Source organism: Perissodus microlepis, chromosome 6 (genome assembly GCF_051167445.1).
Source record: "Perissodus microlepis isolate ML-2025 ecotype Zambia chromosome 6, ASM5116744v1, whole genome shotgun sequence".
Classification (NCBI taxonomy): Eukaryota; Metazoa; Chordata; class Actinopteri; order Cichliformes; family Cichlidae; genus Perissodus; species Perissodus microlepis.
The window spans coordinates 4483948-4504472 of record NC_140466.1 but is presented as its reverse complement, the minus strand read 5'-3'; the positions used below and the strand labels follow the sequence as shown (position 1 = coordinate 4504472).

Below are 20525 nucleotides of genomic sequence, written 5' to 3'. Positions count from 1 at the left end.
TGTTAATTCACTCGAAGTTGGCTTTTATTTTGAAATCCGGTTTCCACATCCATTCCCGTAATACTTTGAATACACAGGGAACGTAAAACAAACTGGAGGCTGGCTTGACTGCAAGTCTCGAATTGGAGGCTGGCTTGACACAAGTCTTTTTCTACACGGCGCACTAGCGGACAGCGAAGGGAGGGGAGAGGCCCCTCACAACACTTGAGGGGCTTTTAAGAGGTTTGATTGGGCAATCTAGTGTCAGTAATGAAAACGAATGAATGGGCCACTGTCAGCGTGTAAGGTGCGCAGAGGCACTTCAGGCCAGTCCCATCGGCCACAAAGTGCGTCGGACCACCGACGTGGCCAGTGGTATACCAGATTACCATCCAGGTGGGCAGCAACCCCTCCTCCCTCCCTGACAACCTCAATGCGTTCTACACCAGGTTTGAGACGGACAACATGGCCCAGCTTGAGTTCAGAGCCTCACTCAAACCTGGCAGCTCTGCGCTCACCTTCAGGACTGAGGATGTGGTGAGAGCCCTCAGGAGGACCAGGGAGAAGAGCTCACCCGGCCCTGACAACATTAGCAGTCGAGTTCTGAGACACTGTGCAGGGCAACTAGGAAGTGTGTTCTGGATTCTATTTCAACACTCAATTGACAGTCACACCCTCCCCCAGCTGTGGAAACACTCTACAGTCATTCCCATCCCCATAAGAAACAACCCAAAGTCTCTGAATAATCTCCGTCCTGTGGCCCTCACCTCCCTGGTGATGAAGGCCATGGAGAAGATCATAAAACAGCACATCGTAAGAGCAACTGACCCCCTGATGGACCCACTCCAGTTTGCTTACCGTGCACGCAGAGGTGTTGATGCCAAAATCTTCATCTTGGACTCCATCCACAAACATCTGGAGCTCCCTGACTCCTCTGCCAGACTTCTGTTTGCCGATTTCTCATCAGCGTTCAACACTCTGCAGCCTCATATCCTGGCCACTAAACTTTCCACCTGATTTCACCTGGACGATCAGCTAATCCTGTGGATTTTGGACTTTTTGACCAACAGGACTCAGAAAGTTCAGGTCAACAAGTCTCTTTCTGGTCTCTGTTCCACCTCCACTGGCTCCCCCCAGGGCTGTGTGCTCTCCCCCCTGCTCTTCATCCTCTACACCGATGACTGCAGATCCACACAGCCCAACTGTCACCTGGTGAAATATGCTGACGACACAGTTCTCCTGTCACTGCTGTCAGGCCCCTCACAACACCACGGGCCCGTTCTGCAGGAGTTTGTACAGTGGTGTGACAGCTCCAAACTTAAATTGAACGTGAGCAAAACCAAAGAGATGGTGGTGACCTTCTCCAGTAGGCAGAGGGATCTGGCTGCTTCAGTCACCACCACCATCCACGGGAAGCCAGTGGAGGTAGTTGAGGAGTACAAATACCTGGGAACCATCTTTGACAACCTCCTGAAATTCTCTGCCAACACAGAGGAGATTCTCAGGAGATGCCATCAACGGCTATACCTCCTTAGGAAACTCAACTCCTTTGGAGTCAGCACACCCATCATGATGACTTTCTACTATGCCTTCCTGGAAAGCATCATGACCTTGTCCATCAGCTGCTGGTTCCACTCCCTCAGCCTCCAGAACAGGAACAGACTGCAGCACACTGCATCAGTGTGCTCTAAAATCATTGGCCTGCCTGTCAGAACTCTGGCACGTTTTCAGCCAACACGCCCTTAGGCAGCCAAAATCATCAACGACCCCACTCACATTCTTCACCCCACATTTCAATGGCTCCCCTCTGGGCGACGCCTCTGCTGCATTTCCTGCAGGACAGAGGAGAGCCACCTTTGTCCCCAAAGCCACTCTGCTTTTTAACTCCAGCCGATAAGAACATTTCCCACACCCATAAACTACACTCTTCTTACACTGCTGACACTTTATCACTTTTAGTCACTTGCAGTTAGTTATTCACCTTCAGTCACTTTAATTTTAGAATTGTAATTTTAAAACTGTATATTCTGTGTATTTATTATTTCACTCCTATTGCCTGTTCTTATTGTCCTAATCTTCAACGTATGCTCAGTTGTTTGTTAATTGCCCCTTGGGGATAAATAAAGTCTTCTGATTCTGATTACCTGTCCAGCCCTGTCGGGCAGCAGGGGCGCCTCCAGATTTTTTTATTTTTTTTCCTCTCATAAGGGTGGCCATAGGGGTAGGGTGACCAACCATCCTATTTTTTGCACTTGTAGACTTGTAAAAGCCTATATGACATTTTTTATTTCACCATTAACCGCACAGAGAAGGCATCGTTTAAACATGTTAAAGTTTTCTTTAAACAAATAGTATTATTAAAGTTCTTAATGACTGGGCCAAGTGTCCTCTTTTTTGGAAGTCAAAAATATGGTCACCCTATATATGGTGGCCACTAAAAATATTGGGGTTTTATTATGCTGTATGCTTGAAAAATATGGCTAAAAAGAGAAAAAGAAAATAATTTTTGCATAGTTAATTTTCTGATATAAAAGTTGATATTGTGGAGGTATGTAAAGACGACACAACAGATCCCAATATTTTACTCCAACTTTAATGACGGCTTCACACAACTGAACATTCAAAGCACCAAAACCTCACCCTCTCACTTCCCCTAACACTGGGTGTGAGTGGAGCCACTTGGTGATCCTAACAGACCCCTGGATGAGAGAGCATGCACAGAGTTAAAAACGCGACAACGCCATGGAAGGAAACCACCAGGTGTGGGCAGCCGGTGGAAGCGTCACAGACCAGGAGAGGACCGCCATCGTGCATGGGTCTGTCCTCCAGCATCATGCCTGTCTGCGCAGACTTAAGCGCAAGGATGTCCAGGTCACCACTCTGGTCAGCAGCCATGCAGAATAGTCTATGCTGCCGACATAAACGGGAGAAACTAGTGCGCAGGACTAACAGTTAGCCATGTGGTTGGACTTACCAGCCACGTGCTGAATGTCCATCGTAAACTCAGAAATGACGGCCAAATGGCGCTGCTGGTGTGCACTGCATGGGTCAGAAACTTTGGATATCGCAAACGTCAAAGGTTTGTGGTCCACATATGCAGTAAAGTTGTGACCCTCAAGAAAAAAAAAAAAATGAAAATGGCGCATCGCCAGGTGGAGAGCAAGTAACTCCCTGTCAAAAATGCTGTATTTGTGCTCATTGTCCCATATCATATGGCTGAAAAAGACAAGCGGTTGCCAGACACCAGAGACTCGCCGTTCTAGCACGGCACCCACCCACTATGTCCGACGCATCAGTGGTAAACACAATCTGCGCCGACAGGGATGGGTGAGCCAGAAGGGCAGCGTTAGCTAATGTGGACTTGGCATCAGAAAACACCCGGATGCATTCCAGGAATCAGTCAGTCATTAGTCTTTTTACTCTTCAATGCGCCATATAGCGGCTGCAGCAGGTGTGCCACTCTGTGGAGAAAATGGTTGTAAAGATTTCCCATCCCCCAAAATTCCTGCAGTGGTTTAATAGATGTCGGAAGCAGAAAGTCTTGAACAGCCCAAATTTCTTTGGCAATGGAACCGCACCCTCAGCGGAAATACAGTGCCCCAGGAAGTCTAGAATCGGCAACCCAAACTGGCATTTAGACGGGTTAATGATTAGGCCACATGCCGCCAAGTGCTGAAAAACCTGACGCAGATGGGACGTGTGCCGTCTCTTTGAACTGCTGGCCGCCGGGATATCATCTAGATATACAAAAACGAAACACAGCCCGCGCAAGACCGAGACCAAACGTTTGGGTGGCACCTTTCAGGCTGAAAGGCAAGCGCAAAAACTCAAAAAGGCCAAACGGAGTAATTACGGCGGTTTTGGGGACATCCTCAGCGTGCATGGGAACCTGGTGATACCCATGTACTAAATCAATCTTACAAAAAAATCAAGGTCCCGTGAAGATGGACGGAAAAATCCTGGATGTGGGGAATGGGATAGCGATTGTTTGCTGTGACGTTATTAAGACGGCGAAAATTCTCATAAGGCCGCCTCCCACCGTCAGATTTGGGCACCATTTGTAACGGGGAAGCCCAGGCACTGCACAATGCCCAGGCGCTCCATAGTCGCAAGTGGTAATCCCTCGCGGCCAGCAGCGGGGAGTTGGCAAGGCCAGGTCGCACTGGAGCTGGCAGCTGTCAGAAGAAGAGGTAGGTGAAGAGGAATCCTCCGTCATTTGTTCCTAGCAAGGACAGCATGCTCTCCATGAGCTCAAGAGCGGTACCATCACCCAGGCACGCGAGAGACGAGTTTCTCAGCCTGCTCTTCATCAGAGAGGGAGTAGCACCTCAGAAGCAGTGCCCTTGAGAGCAGTGTATTTCCCTTGGGCGGGGGCAATCCTGTAGGAGGGTCATCACACACTGGGTGGACAGTGGATCCAGCAACGCCATCACATGATGGCATTTTGTGTCATTGGAATGAAATGCTACGAAGAGGAAACTGAACTTCGACGTGCATGAACCATGAAGGGGGGTTGTGAAGCCAAAAATCCAAAAGTGGTAGAACTTATTTACCTCTTGTTCCTTAAACATCTTGATAATTTATCCCATGTTATTTTACAGTTGGCCGTAATGCTTTATTTTAGATATTGCTGGTGTAACTTTGCTCTAAATACTATCCCGGGTTTGTTTGTGGTAGCATTATGTTACATGCACGCATATTCTTTTAAAGCAAATACTACTTAACCATCAGGTGATTTGAATCTTCTTCTGTTGACAGGTAGATTTCTGGTAAATTATGTTTGCTTATGTTGCTTTGGCTATACTTACCTTTGTTTGTCCCTTTGTTCTGGTCATATATCCAAAGCAGGTGTGTGGGAGGGGCCAACCCAGCACTTCCTGTTTATATAAGGTCATGAGGTCACTGATTGATTCACTGGACACAACCAAATGAAGGGTTTTTTTCCTTTTGATAGTATTGTTTATTTTCTTTAAAGTAACGTTTGAGTTGTACTGTATGCAGTGTTTTACTTTTCAAATCCTTTAGCTGTGTAAATGAGTCTGTCAATTGGATGAATAATTTTATTCCTGTTTATTTGTTTCGATTATCTTCTTTGGTCTAACCTATTTCTTAATGGTGGAGAATAATGAAATTGAGATGTGTGTAAAATTCTGTATAAAACAAGTGAGATTTTGACAACCGGGGTTATTTTAAAATGGTAGAATGGACATGCAAGGAAATAAAGTACACTTAAAAGAAATTTGACCCGTCTGCTGATGCTGTCCTTTCCTTGTCACTTGCTCTACACTACCACCCACTACTAAATTCAATATGTATACTGTAGTCTTTACCAGGCTATATTTTGTCATTGCTATCTGACCATACGATTTAGTTATAGAACAGCAAAGTTTACTAATGCAGCTTTCTGGAGGCAGGAGATTCTTGCACATTAAAATTTTTACAAACCTATTTTAAAGTGTTTTTCTTCATTTGTTTTTTTCTTTTTTAATTTTTATTTTCTGTTAGAATTGTATTACTTTTCTGTTTGATTGTTTGGCCTGCTTTGTGGTGGATTTTTCCACACAGTTTTAATACACTGAGATGGTGACAGAGAAAACACTCTTCACTAACCAATGGGTAACATCATAGTGGCTCTCCTTTTTTTATACAGTCTATGACTACAGGCAAGAAAAACTATAGATTTTGGGGTTACCTGTCCCTGCAAATCCATAATCATAATCAAGTTACAGTGATTATTCTTGATTAAAATAGACACAAAATAGACCACTTAACATGACAAATGCAAAATAGACTCCTTAAATAGAAAAACATTAGGCAGCAGCTTTTTTTTTATTAAAAAAAACGGTTTACAAGCAGAGATACAGTGAAAGAGGAAATGCGAACAAATCCTACAGCCTTCATGTTCACCTTAACTGGAGTTCATTATGGGTATCTTTATAAAATAAACTTATATCTAACCAGGAATTCATGATTGTGGCATCAGGCTGTATGTGTGTGTGTGTGTGTGTGTGTGTGTGTGTGTGTGTGTGTGTGTGTGTGTGTGTATAAAAACTGTGAAGCCCAAAGCGTAACCCTTTTTCTCGGGGTTCAGGTGGTGTTGAGTGGTTTTTCAGGATGCTGTGTGTTGTTTTGGCTGCTCTTGTACGCCTCGCTGAGCTGTTGAAGGTCCCTTAGCAGCCCTGCAAACTGCTCCTCCTGTGTGAGCACATTAAAAACAGCTGTTAATATGCTGAAATCAACCACTGTCGCTAAACTTTAAATATCCAGTACCTTAAAGGGAACATACAGGGAGTGCAGAATTATTAGGCAAATGAGTATTTTGTCCACATCATCCTCTTCATGCATGTTGTCTTACTCCAAGCTGTATAGGCTCGAAAGCCTACTACCAATTAAGCATATTAGGTGATGTGCATCGCTGTAATGAGAAGGGGTGTGGTCTAATGACATCAACACCCTATATCAGGTGTGCATAATTATTAGGCAACGTCCTTTCCTTTGGCAAAATGGGTCAAAAGAAGGACTTGACAGGCTCAGAAAAGTCAAAAATAGTGAGATATCTTGCAGAGGGATGCAGCAGTCTCAAAATTGCAAAGCTTCTGAAGCGTGATCATCGAACAATCAAGCGTTTCATTCAAAATAGTCAACAGGGTCGCAAGAAGCGTGTGGAAAAACCAAGGCGCAAAATAACTGCCCATGAACTGAGAAAAGTCAAGCGTGCAGCTGCCAAGATGCCACTTGCCACCGGTTTGGCCATATTTCAGAGCTGCAACATCACTGGAGTGCCCAAAAGCACAAGGTGTGCAATACTCAGAGACATGGCCAAGGTAAGAAAGGCTGAAAGACGACCACCACTGAACAAGACACACAAGCTGAAACGTCAAGACTGGGCCAAGAAATATCTCAAGACTGATTTTTCTAAGGTTTTATGGACTGATGAAATGAGAGTGAGTCTTGATGGGCCAGATGGATGGGCCCGTGGCTGGATTGGTAAAGGGCAGAGAGCTCCAGTCCGACTCAGACGCCAGCAAGGTGGAGGTGGAGTACTGGTTTGGGCTGGTATCATCAAAGATGAGCTTGTGGGGCCTTTTCGGGTTGAGGATGGAGTCAAGCTCAACTCCCAGTCCTACTGCCAGTTTCTGGAAGACACCTTCTTCAAGCAGTGGTACAGGAAGAAGTCTGCATCCTTCAAGAAAAACATGATTTTCATGCAGGACAATGCTCCATCACACGCGTCCAAGTACTCCACAGCGTGGCTGGCAAGAAAGGGTATAAAAGAAGAAAAACTAATGACATGGCCTCCTTGTTCACCTGATCTGAACCCCATTGAGAACCTGTGGTCCATCATCAAATGTGAGATTTACAAGGAGGGAAAACAGTACACCTCTCTGAACAGTGTCTGGGAGGCTGTGGTTGCTGCTGCACGCAATGTTGATGGTGAACAGATCGAAACACTGACAGAATCCATGGATGGCAGGCTTTTGAGTGTCCTTGCAAAGAAAGGTGGCTATATTGGTTGCTGATTTGTTTTTGTTTTGTTTTTGAATGTCAGAAATGTATATTTGTGAATGTGGAGATGTTATATTGATTTCACTGGTAAAAATAAATAATTGAAATGGGTATATATTTGTTTTTTGTTAAGTTGCCTAATAATTATGCACAGTAATAGTCACCTGCACACACAGATATCACAGATAAAATAGCTAAAACTAAAAACAAACTAAAAACTACTTCCAAAAACATTCAGCTTTGATATTAATGAGTTTTTTGGGTTCATTGAGAACATGGTTGTTGTTCAATAATAAAATTATTCCTCAAAAATACAACTTGCCTAATAATTCTGCACTCCCTGTATTTGGTTAAGAAATACAAATTAGCTTGTTTAAAGGGCATCAAATACACTTAAACCACTCTCAGATCATTTCTTATAAAACTTAATCAGCATAGTTGCATTTAACTGCTTTTAAATATTCAGTTTTTATGGGTCTACAACATATGAAACTGTAATCTTTTAGCCTACTGATAACAATAGAGGCAGTGTTTGAAATATGCAGAGGATGTTTATCTATCAGCAGTGATCCGGGCTTTTTCCTGCATAAGGTTTTGGCATTCCCCTAAAGTAAAGTCACCGGCATTCTGTTAAATATTTTGAGGGTTTAATTTAATCAGGCATAAAATACACTGTTGTTTATGAAACGATCACAAATCTCAGAGAATTCAGTGACTGCTGATGATTAAGGTAACACAGGTAGCTTCTACTATTTGAGGCAGACTGTGTTTGCCTGCATAGTAAACATAACCTGCGCCCTCTGTTATTAAATAGCAGATTCCATTACAGTTTTTAAGAGACTAATGAATATATTTCTGCCTTTTAGTTTGCTACGTTTTAATTGAAGGACCTCTAGGGCTGGACTGAGATGCTCTGAGCCAGTTCTGGCTGTCTTCACTCCTCCACTGGGCTTGCAAAGAGAGGCGACCATCTCTACTGGTAGCATGACTCAAAGTGTCATTTATAAATATCATACAGTTATATCGCTTATAAATTAAAGTAAATTGCATATAGAGCGTAAAAAAAGTAGGTATTCATAGGCCAAATTCCAAAGCCTGCGGTAGCTGCACATGTTAGAATAGTCTAACTAGGTCAGAACAGAAAATAAAATCATTAAATTTATAATTATATAAAAAAGTACTAAATGTTACTACTTAATAATTTAAGTGAACTGTTTTATGTTAGCGTTATCTCTATGGACACAAATTCTTCTACCAGAAAGTTTTTGATTTCTGAAAATTTTAAAAATCAGTGGTTTGGTTCTATTTTTCTATCTCAACTTAAAATGCGAAAATCTTTTGCATCCCACTGGACCCTTAAACCTCATCTCTGATCAACTCATTAGGCTAAGAATAAGGACTTCCTTCGTGATGACTGACAAAATACCGGATACTCTCTAGATCAAATCAAGGCAGATAAATGAGGAATAACAAATGCAGGTGACCTGCAGTACCACCATAGCCCACCAGGGAGCACCAGCGCACACTGCTCTGTGGGGTTCAGGAGAATAAAATGTGGTTCTTGAAGTGAACTATTTACAAGCACTGTTCTTTGACAGTGGACTTTCTTCATCTCACTTACCAGCACATTCACTCTCTCGGCTGCTGCAATGGCAACACTGAGCTTCCTCTCATCTTCCTCCCTTTCCTCTTCAATCACACCCAGCCTGCAAAACACACAGATAAGAAGACATGCTGTTAAGAGAGAAACACTGAGGTTGCAGATTGAATAGGATAAAGCACAGAATATATGAGGTGTGATCAAAATGTTCTGAGAACTGGTCGATAAAAAACTCAAATCTAAAAACTCTTTCCTGATTTCAATTTGGCTGATCTTCTGCGTGTGGTCACCTCGGATCTTGACCTTTCTAGAGACCAAACGCTCTTTCAAAACTGACATGAATTAAATGTGGAGAATAATCAATGCTGATGAAAGCTAGGCGTCCAGTTGTAACTGAGCAGTTTTAGCTGTTTTCAGAGTTGTGCTCAACACTGATCGGTCCGTTGTGGGATCAAATTTTAGGTAGCTATAGAATTTAGGTGCAGTACTTTAGGGAAGACAGGATGATGCCTTGGTACCATAGCGGTGCATGAGCATGATTTACAGGTGTGCAGCTTTTTATGTAGTGTGAGAAAGAGGATTCAGAGGTCAGAAGATTTTGACACATGGAGGGAGATCCCACTGCACGAGTGCAAGCTGATCGAACATGACTGTCACAGAGAGATCTAAAATAGTAGGTGCTCTCAACACTGTCCAGAGATGCACGACCTTCTGGTTTTAAGTATGAGATCCTCCAAATTTAAACTGGATAAAGATTTTTTCAATTTCTTTAGTCACACCTTGTGTTTACTTTCAAATGGAACACACACACACACACACACACATTAATGCACAGACTAACCTGAAGGTGGCACTGGCAAGCTGCTCCTCACGCATAGCCAGCACATTCCTGAGCTCGTTGACCTCTTCCTGCAGTATTGCATTCTGGTCCTGACTTTGGATGATGAAGTCCTCCAGGCGCTTAGCCATGTCCAGCTCGCGCTCCGTCACCTGCTCTATGCCCAGGCGAAGCTCCGACAGCTCCTGAGCATGCTGTCATTACACGTAGACATCATATAAACTGTAGCATTGAAAGCAAACACTTTACACTGTCACTATAATATGTAGGAGGCTTGCCATACCTTATCCAGTAAGCTGAATTGCTCATTCTCAGTCTTGATCTCGCTCGGTTGCCGGGTGTGGCTGCCTGGTGGGTTGGGGTCCCCGGGTTTTATCCAGGGAACCGGTGCAGGTGCACGCTTGACAGAGACGCTCTGGGAAAACATGAGCAGAAACTCCCTGCGTTATTCCTCTCAGTGAAACTTGAAAGTGAGTGACTGAGTGACTCAGAGGTGCCACTTAAGACCCCTGATCTGTGTTTATGTATGCTGTTGTGATATTCCTAGACATAAAAATGTTTCCTATGATGATTTTTTTTATCCACTACTCATAAAACTTGGACCTGGCCGATAAGTGTGGCAAGGATAAGTGTTTGTCCACTTCCAATCAATGCAATGTAATGTTCTGCAATAATGTACGGCTCTCAGGAATTCCATTAATCTGAATATTTTGAGTGTTTCTGCATAAAATATTTAAATATTACAAATCTAGAAACAATCTGATCCAGATTTAACTTGAGCAAAAGAAAGGAAGTAACAACAGATAAAAAAAAAAAACAGCCTGACTGTGATAACAACCGTACTTTGTTGTTGATTAGAATATTACAGAGTCACAAATTTATCTGTATTTTGCTGTTACACTGACATATGACATATGCACACTGTAATATATAAACTGACTCAGATGTAACTTTATTAATTTTTTTCTACTTTTATTACAATAAAGTAAAGTTGTTTTGCAAGACTTAAGAAGATAAATGTAATTATGTTTTGTAATTTGTGTCTTTAAACACTTAACGTTGTAATTATATTACAACATTTCTTTCGCAGACAAAAGATACAGTAGAGATATGATAAACAAAAACAGATTCATAGTATTTCTGTAAAAAATCTAGTCATGCTTGGTCATTAAAAATGGCCAAGGCTGTTTATTGTTTAAAGGCTTTAGAGTATGAACTATAGCCTCCTCTATGAAAAGCTGAAGTCCTTTTTGCATAAACACGAGAACATGAGCTGCGCAGCTCAGTTGCTATTACAGGCAGTTCACAGTTCCTGTTTATACTCACAGTATTTGGTGGTGAGATAAGTGGTTGGTTGGGCTCCGCCTCCTGTTCGTGGTCAGATGTCGGCAGAGCCTCGGAGCTCGTTTGCCTCTTCATCTCACGTTTTACTTGTGCCGGACGTCTGTGTGGGGCACTCTGAGTTCTGGCGATCGGTTTCCTCCTTTGACTCCTGACATCCACGGTGAATAAACGGATCAGTGTTAATTATTTAAATGCCAATGAACACATTATACCATGTTTAAAATGCACAGACAAAGGATCCTAAATGGAATAAAAATCAAATCTATCTGACCCAAACTGAATTTGTAATTGAATAGCTTGAGAGAGTCCTTCCTCCACACTGACATTGGGAGGAGCTGCGTCTGACCTCCACTGTGCCCCTTTGAAACTGACCTGTTGTCACGTGTGCTTTTGGATTCCTGAGGAATATGCTGGAGAGACGACTGGAGAGGGCTGTACTTGCTCAAGTCCTTAGGAGGAATATACGCTGGCTTGATGTGTCCTGTTTGGCTGCAGGAATATCACTGTTTTAGTAACACGCAGCAGAACTAATATGATGGACAAATCACACAAATCAACATACCTGTTAATATCTATCCGAGGTGCTTCAGGGCCTAGTGACTCTGTTATTTGGTTCAGAATTGAAGGCAGAGGGTGCAGCTTGTCAACTGTTTCCTGAGGGAAAAACAAGTAGCATGTTAATAATAATAATAATAATAATGGATTGCATTTATATAGCGCTTTTCGGGACCCCTCAAAGCGCTTTACAATTCCACTATTCAATCTTAAAGGGTAGAATTAGTGCGTGAGTACACCATGTATAACTGAAGTTATCTATATGTGGGTGTCAGTCAGTCCAGCTTGGCCCGGCTCCAACTTGTACAGAATGCTGCAGCTCTCCTTTTGACTCGTGTGAAGAAACACCAACATATCACTCCGGTGCTTGCTTCCCTTCATTGGCTTCCAGTGCCTTTTAGAATTAAATTCAAAATCTTACTTTTGACTTATAAAGTGCTAATTGGCCAGGCACCGGACTATTTGTCTGACCTTTTGCAGCTTTATACGCCCTCTAGAGCCCTCCGATCAAGCGATCACCTGCTCCTTACCTTACATAAGTCTAGGATGGTTCATAGAGGAGATCGGGCATTTGCGGTTGTGGCACCAAAAATGTGGGATGATCTACCTCTCCACATTAGAAAGGCCCCAACTGTTACTCTTTTTAAATCGCATCTTAAAACATATTTTTTTACTCTGGCTTTCGAAACTGTGTGAGAGTTACCAATTCTTTTATCCTAATTTTCTTTTAATTTTCTTACCTGTTGTTGTTGTTAATGTCATTGTTTAATTGTTATTTTGTACAGCACTTTGGTCAACTCCCTGTTGTTATTAAATGTGCTTTATAAATAAATAAATAAATGAAATGAAATCTTCATATAAACTATAATTATAAGTATCCCCCTGATAGCTGTTTATAAATTGTCTTCCACTGTGGTTAAGCTAGCTAGTGGAGCCATGCAATGCAAGAGTTACACAATTCCTTTAAAACTAACTACCAAACTGGACTAATGTTTGCCTGCCTACCTGGTCCTTCTGGTAGATGATGTCCACCAGCAGTCCATGGAGCACAGCCAAACGCAGAGGCAAATCCACATAGCCATCAAAGGATGTCATTGCAATCTCAGTGTCTCCACTCGACACCGTTTGTAGGAAGCCTCTCATTCCATCCCAGTGCTGCTCCAGGAATTCATTCATGAAGAGCATGTACTCCTCCTTTTCCCCGAACCTAAGTAAGAACAACAAATTTAATTTACTTTAGGTATTTATTTCAGGCCCTTTATTGTTATTGTATATGTGCAACAAAAAATATCTTTATCCATATTCCCAGATTATATCTTTCAGTATGCCAAAACAAACAAACAAACAAAAGCAAACAATTTGCCCAGGAACAAATGCACAAACGTGACATAAACTACTGACAAGGTGAAGTTGGCCAGATTCTGGATGACTTTGGCTGTCAGCGTAAGGGTACGCAGGGTGTTTGGCTCCGGGTACGGTTGCGTCAGACCAAAAAGGGAAGGACTGAGGATAGCAGGACACAAGAAACGAAGGAAGAGGGAAGCAGAGATGAGCCGATGGCCAATCTCCGGTTTGCCCTGGTCTTCACACACCTCTACCCAGCTGGAGAAGATCCTGTTTAACTCTTCAGGAAAAGGCCTAGTGGAAAGAAGCATGTCAAGTATGAGATCTCTGAATGTGAGAGATACCCAAATCATTTATTGTATGTTAAGCTGATTTCTCTCACCCATGGAGCTCAATGATCTTCTGCACCACCTCCTCACAGGTTTCCCTCAAGTGCTTCTGGTTGCTTGACAGTTCAGCCGCAGGACATTTACGAGGGTCAACTTCACAGTTCTCAGTCGATGCATATAGACGGTTGATAAATTCTCCTGCATTGAAAAGAAAGCATAGAGTTCAGGAAAACCCAGTACGATTGAATACAAGCAGCCACCTTTACGACTGATCTGCCCTACCTAGTGTGTCGATGAGGTACTTCTGACCAACCAGCTTCATATATTCATCTATAGCTTTAGTGGCCAGTGTGTTCTCTCTGAAGATCATTGCTTCTTTTTCTCCAAGACGCTCCACCTCATCGTTGCCCAAATCAATGAGAAATTCCTAAGGAATAAAAGCTTACTGCTGAATATGCTTCTGGTTGTATTTTTGATACATATTGTGAAAAAATAAAGTTTGATTCATAAATTGCATTAAAAAAAAATTACATTTATGCTCATTCTTTACCTTGGCCTTGCCGATGCTCTGGAGTACGTGGACCAGAGCTCCTGCCAGCTCTTCCTTCTCCTTCACATTCAGAAGTGGCTCCAAGTTTCTGCACATTTCTACATAATCCACAGTCACATACTCGGCAAACTCTTTGTATTTCTCCATCGGCAGAACTTGCAAGTTCTGGAAACGGGCCTTGATGCGGAGTGAAGCCTGCGGCCCCAGAGCTTCTTTGTTCCCTGCTGAGCCTGACGCCTTATATGGAGTGATGGGGTACCACTTCTCCTGATAGGTCCTCCCTCGAATGTCAGCTAGAGGTATGGTCACGCTTCCCAGAGGGTGTAGACTGAAGTCGTCTCGGGAATGCCGCTTTTTCTTGGGGTCTTCTTCCCGGAAGAGGTGCAGGCTGATTTGGGAGATACAAGGCAGGTTGTCGAGCTCAAAGAATTCTCCCCAGAACAGTTGGCACCCTCCAGTCGCACCTCCACTGGCCCCCAGGCCTCCCGAAGACCCAGCGGAGCCATCTCCTGCCAGGCTGGAACGGTTTGGAAGCTTGCCAACAGCTCTGCTGGTCGTGCGGGCGAACAAGGTGCCATCCAGGTGTACCTCACAGTAATAACGCTTTTTGGGTGGCAGATCCTTAGCTTCATTAACCCACAGACTCAGCGAGTTCTCTGTGCGCTCGATGTTGTCCTGTGAATACAATGAATGTTATTAGTAGCACAACACAATTTGAATATTGCATGACCGGTGGGACCGGCGGCTGAAAGCTCACCTTGTTGGGCTGGGCAGCTCGTCTCAGATCTTCAATCCAGCGGTCACGTTCAGCAGCCGAGGAGCAGCCGAAGCAGTGGGTGTTCTCAGAGTTTATCACCTATAGCACATTGAAACTAACAGTTAGTGGTACTGGAATACTTTACGGTACTCGTTAATGAATCTATGGGAGTGCCCTTTAAAGTCTACCTCAAAGCAGTACTTCTCCCCAAGAATGGAGCTGTGGACCGGTCTGATGACGGTGCTGGTGTCTGCACTCAGATCTAGCGTCCCCACTGGACTGACTGGAATTGACACAGACTCTCGGGATTCATAGAGCCTTAAAATTAAACACAGTGGAAGAATTCAGTCACAAAAAGGAAATGGAGATTTGTCAAAGTTACTCACAATGTACACTTTCACTACCTGCAGGTTGTTTTACCATCGAGACATTACATTAACACTGTGGTTGTTTTTAAAAAGAACATCTTGCAAAGTCTTATTTTCCCCAAATTTTTAGCCAACATGTTTGAATTATTCTTTAGTGAGGTTCTATGTGTGTGTAGGTTCTCTCTCAACCAGGTCAACCAGGTCATGCTGAACTCTTTTAAGTTTCCAAAACTTAAAGACGTCCAGTTGCTTTCTTTGCAAGCTTCTTGGACCTTTAGTGAGGTTTACTATGAAACTGATCGGTTAGTCTATTGTTGAAAAAGTGATTAAGAACATGATAGATGGATTATAGGCAGGGTTTTTTGAAGATAAGAGTTTGGCCTTAAATTATGAAAGACAATGAGAGAAGTTACTTTAGACCAAAGGTGGATATGGAGTGCAGTATATCTGCTTTGAAAAACACAGCAGTGCACTTTACCTGCGTCCTTTGTTAAGTCCCTGTTGGTTTAGCTGGGTGTTGCTATTCCTCTTGGCTTTGTTCTCAAGACGTCGCTTGATCAGTCCCTACGGGTGAAGAATGCAAACACAGTGCATTTGGGCAATTATGTGTTGTATCAACAGGAAAAGGAAAACTAGCGCAAAGATTGTCTCTGGCACATACTGCACTCACCCTCACACCGCCATCTTGAGCCTTTGGCCGAGGACCAAGCTGGCCCCCATGGTCGGGGCTGCATTCTAGGGATTGGGATGAAAATGAAATTGTCTGTCAGTTTTTCATTAGTGTTGGCAGGACAAGTTGGCTTAACTAAATGAAATTATAGGCAGTACTGATTATTTCCATTTAGAGTTTGTGGTCAGTACTTCTACATATTTCTTCCTTTTTGTGAGTCAGTTGTTTCCAGGCATCAAATCAAATGGTTGGCAGGCTAACTTTAGAGCAGATATTGTGTGCTGGTGAAGCAGGAATAGCACGAATATTAATACAATTAAAATTGGCTAAGTTCCATTATGGTAAGTGACTTCCAGGTCATATGAGAGCACCTGGGGTTAAATAACCTGTGATTATTTTGCTGATATGAAAACAAAGCAGTAAAATAAGTAGTTATGCACACCATTTTATGATTAATTTTCAAGCAAAATTCTGTTTTTTCACTCATCTAACACAAATAACTTCTACTGAAGACTCTCAAAAACATCAAGCAAAAGGTTTTAATATTTCCAGATGGGTTCAGATGAGCCAGTTCAGGATGTGGTTTATAGCTGTAATCTGATAGCTAGACCTATCTCAGTAAAGTTAACTAATTGCACATATGTCACTAAATAACACATAGTGTACTGCAGCTTTACATAGAACAAACGTAAATGTTCCCATTTTGATTTTTCCTGTTTTGTGTGAACATTTTAACCTTTTAGTCAGAAAATTGATATCTCTAACTGGAGATCATGATATCCTCTTTTGCTTATCTATAGTCAGCGATATTGATGTGTTTCATTACAAGATTACACAGGTGTCCGATTTTCTTTTCGCTGCTTACCCAAATTCCCACCACAAACAATCCAGCGTTTAAATCCTATCATTTAGTCCAGAGGTGTGTGCAAAAGTCCTGCTACTTCAGTCTCTGTGTCTTTATCATTTCCTTTCTGTTGTCTTCAAAAGAGCCGATTGAGTCACCCAGCCAGTCGGTGCAGGATCGAACATCTCCACAGTGCAGTGTCTGAACCTCTTCTAAGCAAAATATCTAAACTGCATGGATGGAAGATACCGACTATATCATGTCGCTCTGTCTTTCTGCGAGTTTTCATTGGACTGCTAAAACCCTGTCTTGATGCTATCTTCCCCAGAGGGAAAAAAAACACAGAGGAAGCGATCTTACAGACATTGCCACGAACAAACATTTAGCTATTTCCTCTGTGTCTTCTGCGGAAATAGTGCAATAGTCATCGCTGATGTCAGTAACAGTTAAGCTGGGGGTGTTTGATGATTTTTCTTCATTGCATTTTAATCTGCACATCATTTTTGTTTGCTTTACGTGTGTATACGGACCTGTGTCAATGTCTACAAGGTTCTGCATGCTGAGGTTGGACAAGCAGCTGCTGACACGGTTTCGAGTCCACATTGTTGGCTAAGACGGACACACAAAAACGGGCATTTTCACTCTCCATGGTTATGACAACATGATTTGAAATCAGTATAAATAACATGCTGTTATCTGTGGGTACCTCTTCCTCTGGGGAAATGAGAATCTGCCCATCTTCCAGGCAACAGTTGCTGATGTCCCATAAGGGGACCTCCTGAGGCGGGACCCATTGCAGTCTTGAGAGTTCGCAGGGTCCGGCTGGTGTCGGCACAACCTCATTCAAACCTGCAATTCAAGTAAACATTGCACAGACAAACACATTTTGATACTGATCAATCATGTAAGGTCAGTATACACATGTAATCACATGCTAAATATGTGCTGATTTCTCTCACTTTGACGAACTGACAGTAAAGTGTTTATGATGTACAGATACTGCTTAACTGGAGGCGTATGCTGCCGGGCTGGTTTGTTTTTGATTTTTGGTAATGACACTTATCTCACACAGCGATTGGCCACTCCCATTTGAGGTGTTGCCTTGGCCACTGACGCTATTGCTCTCTCTTTTTTATTACACGCCATGAAGGCCTGCGCACATCCTGTGGGCTGTCGTTAGGTTTTTTGTGTCTTTTTTTTTTTACTCGATGTCAACATCCATTGTGCTTTTATGTCGTCTTAATGTTTACATTATCTTACTATCAAGTATATGCTGTTCTTGAAACGCCAGCAGAAGATAAAGATAATATTGCATCACTAAAACATGCATAAAAGCCCAGGAGAGCAGAAGGTGGCAGGAAAGTAATGCTTGTTTTTTAAAGCAATTATATTTTCTTCTTGTTCTTTTTAATAATAAAATATGGTATCTTCGCCATGCAGCCATGCCTCATTTGGCTCACACCTGCATGATCTGTCTGTGTGTGTTGCAGATGTTTCTCTCACTTCCTGTCAGCTGAGATGAAAGACCTCTAGAGAACTTCAGTATAGGTACAACTATTTGAATCTGTCCTGAGGTGGATTGAGGTTTCTGATGTCATTAGACAAATGTTCAGACATCATTTGTATTAGCTGTCTGAGGACACTCCTTTTTAGTTTCTGCACAAGTACAGGAATGCGTGTAGATCTGACTAGAGTTCATATTTTGTATCTTAACAGCAGGTAGGCTTCTGGTTGGATTTGCCTACCATTTTCATATAAGGGGCACAGAAACTTCTGTGTCACAACAACACATTATGTTGCTGTACATTTTTTAGCCATGTACCTCTTAGTATGCATTTGTTTCTCAGCGCTGGGGAAGTTGGTTAGTGAATCTAGTTAAGTGTGGGTGCTGGTTTGCAGTTCTTCAGTTACTTTGAATTTCTGGGTCATTTCTCTGCTGTTTTGGCGGTTTTGGTCTCGCAATGATTCATGTCTGAAATGAGATAATGACGATTGTCTGGGTTCTGCTTTTTAGAAGGAGAGAAATCTGTCATCTACAAGGAGAGAGCCCTTAAACATAGACTTGAAGGGCGCAGGGCTTAGATTTTAAGCTTGTCCAATGACTCCACACTTGCCTCACAGATTTACTACTACTACCACTACTGCTGCTACTACTAATGTTTTAATCTCGGCCTATAATACTTACTGTTTGTTTAGAAATTATTCCAACAGTTACAGACTTTCCTTTTGTCTTTGTACTGATAATTTTTACTGTTTATTTGAGGATGTAAATGTTGCATCTACACATCTTATAAAAGAGATTTTTTGAGGTTAGGGGACTTTAAATAGCCATCAATAGACATCAGATTTGTCACAATATCCGAGATCACACTATCATTTACTTTACTGGGTGATGGCCCAGAAGCAACTCAATATCTTTACAATATTTTGTTTAAATTGTTTGCTGATGTTTAAGATATTTTTGGAAGTGTCAAAGTCATTCAGTGGTGTTTGGCTGTATTTAACTCTTTCATCACTTTCATAACCTGTAACTTTTCTGAGATCCACTCTTTTACTTGTGATTTATAAATGATTTATATTTATAATGTATTTTAACATAATGTAAGCCTATTTAAATTCTCAGCTTCTCTCTTTAATTATTTCTACATGTGTTTAATACTGAGCCAGATGCTAAAATAGTCTTAATAGTAACATTGCAGATAAAATTTCCAGATCCACTTTTGACAGAGGTCACCCATACCACTCATACTGCTGAGTGTTATTAAATGGTCCTAACTACTTAACAGGAAATCACAAATCGTGTGATCGCAAATAGGAAACATTTTCTGATATTTCACATAATATTTGGATTGAGTAATGACCTTAATGCGCAGGGCTTTGTGTGTACGCTGTACTTTTATTGTAGTAGTCTTACCTGCAAGGGCTGGCGTGCTGTTGCGGGGCTGTAGCTTTGGCTTCTTGAGCTTCTGGGACACACTCCGAAGATATTTTTTAAAAAGTGCCCCTCCGCCCCCTTTCTGTGAGGGGTCACTGGAGGCAGCCCCCGAGGCTTCTGTGCCAGCAGAAGTGGCTGCAGCAGAGGATGAAGCTGCGTGAGCCGAATTGGCAGTGGAGAGGGTTGCAAACAGAGACCCAGGAGGCTCGGACAGGGCCCTCCTGAAGGGGTTCTTTCTTGTTCCTCCGGAGGCTTTTTCAGGCTTGGCTGCATCGCTGCTTTTCCCATTGGATGAATTCTTTTCTCCGGGGTCCTCGCTCAAGGCCTTGCGCCAGTTTTGCATCTTGCTCCACTTGTTGCTAGAGGCCTTCTGAATTTTTTCCATGGTGGATGTGGAGGATGCCGGCGTTCCTTCTCCTTCTTCTTTCTGCTCATTGAGGGTTCCCTTGGAGCCAGTATGCCACTTGTATGTATTGAGAGGGTCGCTGGTCTCAGATGTTTGTGGAGGCTCATTTTCCTTCTCAGGTGATCCCTGCTCCTTTGATGCTGGCTGAGCTGCAGGCTCTGGATCTTTCTCCTCAGTGCCCATTTCACACTTTTAGGGTGTAACTAAAATTCTCTCTGTTTTCAAGGTTGCATCAAAAACCTTCACAAGAGAATTCACCTGTCTCCCTCCTAATTTACCGCCGCTTTGGAGATTGCTGCGTGTGCGAAAGGAAGACAGCGTAGTCTGTATCTCCTCTAACTGTCTGTTTCTCATTTCCTGTCTTGCAAAAACGTTGATCAACAACACGCGACTTAGCTGCTCTGCCTGTGGTTGCTGTGCTGCAGCACTACTCCCATCTCTCTGGGCTGTTTGCTTCCTCATGAAATGACACAGAGAAGTTCAGTGTTTTCATTTAATAC

At 42.6% G+C, this 20525-nt stretch overlaps 1 protein-coding gene across 2 annotated transcripts; it reads right to left on the bottom strand.

The window, feature by feature from the left end:
- Positions 1-4358: 4358 nt before the first annotated feature.
- On the bottom strand, positions 4359-20479 carry rasal3 (RAS protein activator like 3). 2 transcript variants are annotated; one of them, XM_084930283.1, is made up of 19 exons: positions 19599-20479; positions 17391-17533; positions 17215-17293; positions 15841-15905; positions 15649-15734; positions 14991-15120; positions 14803-14901; positions 14046-14720; positions 13778-13922; positions 13549-13693; positions 13224-13460; positions 12828-13029; positions 11830-11921; positions 11640-11756; positions 11250-11415; positions 10207-10338; positions 9927-10117; positions 9107-9191; positions 4359-6174 (listed from the first exon to the last, which is right to left on the bottom strand). In XM_084930283.1, the coding sequence occupies exons 1-19, from the start codon at positions 20206-20208 to the stop codon at positions 6067-6069; spliced, it is 3507 nt and encodes a 1168-aa protein (XP_084786409.1). In that variant the 5' UTR covers positions 20209-20479; the 3' UTR covers positions 4359-6066. The 2 variants fall into 2 exon arrangements, with proteins under 2 accessions (XP_084786409.1, XP_084786410.1); XM_084930284.1 differs by lacking the exons at positions 17215-17293; positions 17391-17533; positions 19599-20479 and adding an exon at positions 16706-17196 and having other exon boundaries at positions 4360-6174.
- Between the last annotated feature and the right edge of the window lie 46 nt (positions 20480-20525).